The 3,970-nt window shown below is 53.8% G+C and overlaps 1 protein-coding gene across 1 annotated transcript; it reads right to left on the bottom strand.

Moving 5' to 3' along the window:
• Window positions 1-949: 949 nt before the first annotated feature.
• Window positions 950-3,247, bottom strand: LOC133069899 (chromatin assembly factor 1 subunit A-like). Its single transcript, XM_061161344.1, is given in 3 exon segments — window positions 950-2,434; window positions 2,436-3,068; window positions 3,155-3,247. Coding segments are annotated over 3 exon segments (1,983 nt in total). The 3' UTR covers window positions 950-1,177.
• Window positions 3,248-3,970: the final 723 nt, after the last annotated feature.

Raw genomic sequence — 3,970 nt, 5'->3', positions numbered from 1 at the left:
GCTAGCTTCCCAGAGTCTCAGGGTAAGGTCGCTGAGAAGGAGGAATGAACAGGAAGCAGCCAGAAGGAGGCTGGAGGACAGGGACCTGCCAGACAGAGCTAATAGCACACACAGAAGCCTCAGGGCAGAAAGCCCAGCTTCTCTGAAGGAGCTGAGGAGAAAAGGCAAGTAAGAGGCTGGTGGAGAGAACATGGAGAGGCAGAGAGAGACTGAGATGGGAGTGACCAGATAAACTGCAGACAGATCAACCGAAGAGGGAATTAGTGAGTGGACATTTTATCTGGAAAACTTAGGATGCCACAGAGAGAGACACAAGATGGGGACCATGGATGAGAAGTTAGAGGGTGTGGAAGAAAGAGCGAGAAGTAAGGAAAAGAAATGAGAGTGATGCTATATCCAAAGACATGACGGTAGGAAATTTTCCAGGATTAAAGAGATTCCTCAGATTGAAAAATCATGAGTCATGAGCAGGATAAATTTAAGTAGGTTCAGAATTGCTAACCCAATACCCCTGTGAGAAACAAATTTCCCAATTAGACTATCATGTTCGTGTGCAACTCTTTTTTGCCTTTTTTTAAAACTGAAGTAGACACAATTTTTCCTAGGTAACTTCTGTCAGCTCAGACCCTTCAGTGTGATTGTGTGAATCATTCTAAATACAGTTAGATTCATTTGTTCTAGGACATATTCCTACTCTCGCCTCAACACACACACACACACACAGAGGTTGATTTCTTTTAATTTATGTACAATAAAATACATTCTTTGTAGACTATAGCTCTGTGATTTTTTAGGCTAGACAATAGTTTATACAGGTCCATGTCAGGTCCGGGTGCCGCGCCACATCCGAGGGGCTCCAATTCATTCACAAGCATCTCGTCACTGCGCCTGCCCAGGGTCCACAGGGCACAACTAGGCCCCCCCCCCCCCAAGCAGGTCATCACATCACAATAATGCTTTATTAAATGGCAGATTAATATGTAGCTTTGGGGGGAAATTTTTTACAAATATCAAAATGAACTAACCAAGTATCCTATATAAAACTTTCCAAACCTCCAGGGAGGTCTGCCAAGCAGGACAAAGTGCTCTTTACACAGGAGTCAGGACTTTCAAGTATCTGAGAGGCGTCGAGAATACCCTAACCATTCTACATACATACACGGGCCACTTGGGCAGCTCAGGACGGGCCACGCGAGCTGGGGGCCACGAGGCTCTCACTGGTGTCCATCCCCACTGACCCCCCAGCTCCGGAAGTGGTTCCACATGGGGCCTGGATGTCCCCAACATCAGAGATGTCCATGAGCACACAGTCGCCTTCCTCGTCGTCCTCCTCCTCTGTGTCCGCCTGGAAGCCGTCCAGGTCTCCAGTGCCAACCTGCCCGTCGTGCTGGCGCTTTTTCATGAACTGGGTGATGCACATGCTACCCGCCGACATCCTCTTGAGTGAGACGGGCATACCCTGGCCGGGCCCCGGGGCGGGAACGCTGCCACTGTCCTCCCTGGTGGCCGAGGACACAGGCAGGTGCTTCTGGGCGAAGCTCTTCAGCACCTGTGGGTGGACGTACCAGCACATCCTGAAGTCGGGCCTCTTCTCGTACACCGAGTTCTCAGAAATAATCCGCTTGAGCCTCGCCTTGGAGGGCACGGCTGTGTCCTCGCCGGCGGTAGGGGTCTGCGGGCGGGCAGCGCCGGGGCTCGGGGGGCTGGCGGCACTGTGCTCCGGGCTGCCGGCGTCCCTGCTGAGCAGTCCTCGGCAGCAGCACTCCTGGACCTCCCGAATGATCACCTTGCTCCCATTCACGTTCCCGTGCAGCAGTGGGAGCAGCTGGGCCAGGATCTGCTGGTCCCTCTTCTCTCTCTTTGAGGCCTTGGGCGTCTGCTCTTCCTCGGGGGGCACAGTCTCCAGCAGGCAGGCCGTGAACTGTTGCAGCACCTTCAGGTCGGCACCGCCGTCCTTGCCGGCCGCCCAGATGCAGCCGATCTTCACAGGCTGGAGAATGCGGAACCTCTTTCCCTTGGCCAGAAACTCATCCCACTCCTTGGCCTTCAGTTTCTGGCGCACCTTGTGACTTTCCGGGTCGGCACACTCCTCGGTTACTCCTTCATCCTCAGCCAGGTACCCGTGGGGTACGAAGAAACCATCATCCTCATCCTCTCCCACGTCATCGTCATCGTCCCCTTCGCTGTGGGAGAGGGACTCTCCCGGCTCCTCCTCTTCCCGCTCCTGGTCGCTGTCCACCTCGTAGTCAAGGAGGTCCCTGTCCTGGGCCCAGGGGTCCCTTGGGTGGATGACTGTCGCCTTCTTGTTCCACGTGCCCCAGTAGGCTGGCCGGTGGTTCTCAGAGAACTGCAGGAACTTCATCCTGCCAAACTTTCTCCGCTCAGGAACGCCGTCCACTTTGCTGCTCTCCACAATCACCACATCGCTGTTAAGAGAGGTCTGTGCTCCGGTTAGACAGCACAGCGGGCCCAGATCTGAGCTGCCACCGGCTTTTCAGATCTTGCAGGAAGGAAAACTCGCTGCTCTGCTGCTGGAGAAGCTGGTCAAGCTGGTCACAGAGGTCTTGATCAAAGGCAGTCCGGCATCGAGGGGCAAGGACCATGTGCTCTTTGATTTTGAAAGGAGCAAACTTCCCACAGGAACCGGCCAGGGTCTTGGGGGCCTGTGGAGTCTTTGGTTTCTGGAAGAACCTCGTGATTTCGGCCTTCTCGGCTTTAATGCGCTTCTCTTCTTCTCCCAACCGTTTCTCCTCTTCTTTTTTCCGCTTCTCCTCCAGCTTTGCCTCCAAAGCCTCCTGGCGCTCCTTGCGTCTCTCCTCCTTGCGCCGCTGCTTCTCCGCCTTCTCCTCATCCTTCTCCCGCTTCTCCCGCCGCTCCTTCTCCTTCAGCTCCTTCTCCTCCTCCCTCTTCTTCCTGGCCTCCTCCTTGGCCCTCTCGGCCTCCTCCCTCAGCTTCTCCTTCTCCTCCTCCTCGGCCCGGAGCTTCAGCTGCCTCCACAGACGCTGCTCATCCCTTTGCAGTTTCATCTTGTTCTTCTCTGCAGAGCCTCTGACCAGTTTCTTAGCTATCTTGTATTAACTTCTTGACTGGAGAAGCTGGCCTGTCTTTGCAATCCGTGGCTGCGGCCTCCCCCCGGGCGCCCGGCGCCCCGCACTCCGGCTCCTCCAGCATTGCGCGGGCGTCGTCTCGCGTTCCCCTCGGGCGGCGGAGGAGCGGGCCCCGCTCGGGCGGCCGCTGCTGCTCGCATTGGGCGGGAACCGCGGCGACCCCCGCGGACCCTAGCTCTGTGATTTTGATCACAGTTCCATACAGAAAACATCAACCTGTGATTTAGGGATTCTAATAATGGTCCCCACTCTACACAGGAGGACGAAGAGGCACAAAAGGAAAAGTAACCTTGCCTGAGGTCATCCAACCAGTTCACAAAGGGCTGTGCTTTTCACCTGGCTCCAGAACACCAGCTAAAAACCCCTACGCCACCCCATCTGAGATGTTCACAGCCAGCCCAAGTCTACATAAACCTCTGATTACCATCTACTCAGTCACCCAGATGTGCATCTGCTTGAATCCTCAGTCACTGTCCTGACTGGGGTATGTAAAAAGCCTGGCCTAACTTTCCGGGGGGCAAAAAAAAAAAGAGTCGGGAGGACAAAAATAACACCCCTTTCCAAACTCTGAAATAGGTTGGGATTGGGTAGAAAGAAGAGGGAAGATTTAAACCTCAAGACTGACTGGGGGTTATTTAATCCTCCAGGCGGTGACCCTCTGACGGCACCTGTCACTTATCTATCTCTACATTTGTGGTATTTAGCACATGGCAGGTGTTTAATCAACATTTGTCGGGTGAATGTGTGTATGAGTGAATAAAAGATCATAAATTTAAATGTCAAGAGGTACCAGAGAAGACTCAGGAGCCACAGGACATGTTCCCTCTTTCAATTGACATTCTGTATCCTTTCCATCAGAAGAG

Source organism: Dama dama, chromosome 15 (genome assembly GCF_033118175.1).
Source record: "Dama dama isolate Ldn47 chromosome 15, ASM3311817v1, whole genome shotgun sequence".
Taxonomy (NCBI): Eukaryota; Metazoa; Chordata; class Mammalia; order Artiodactyla; family Cervidae; genus Dama; species Dama dama.
The sequence above is the reverse complement of the archived record's forward strand: the minus strand, read 5'-3'. Positions and strand labels throughout refer to the sequence as shown.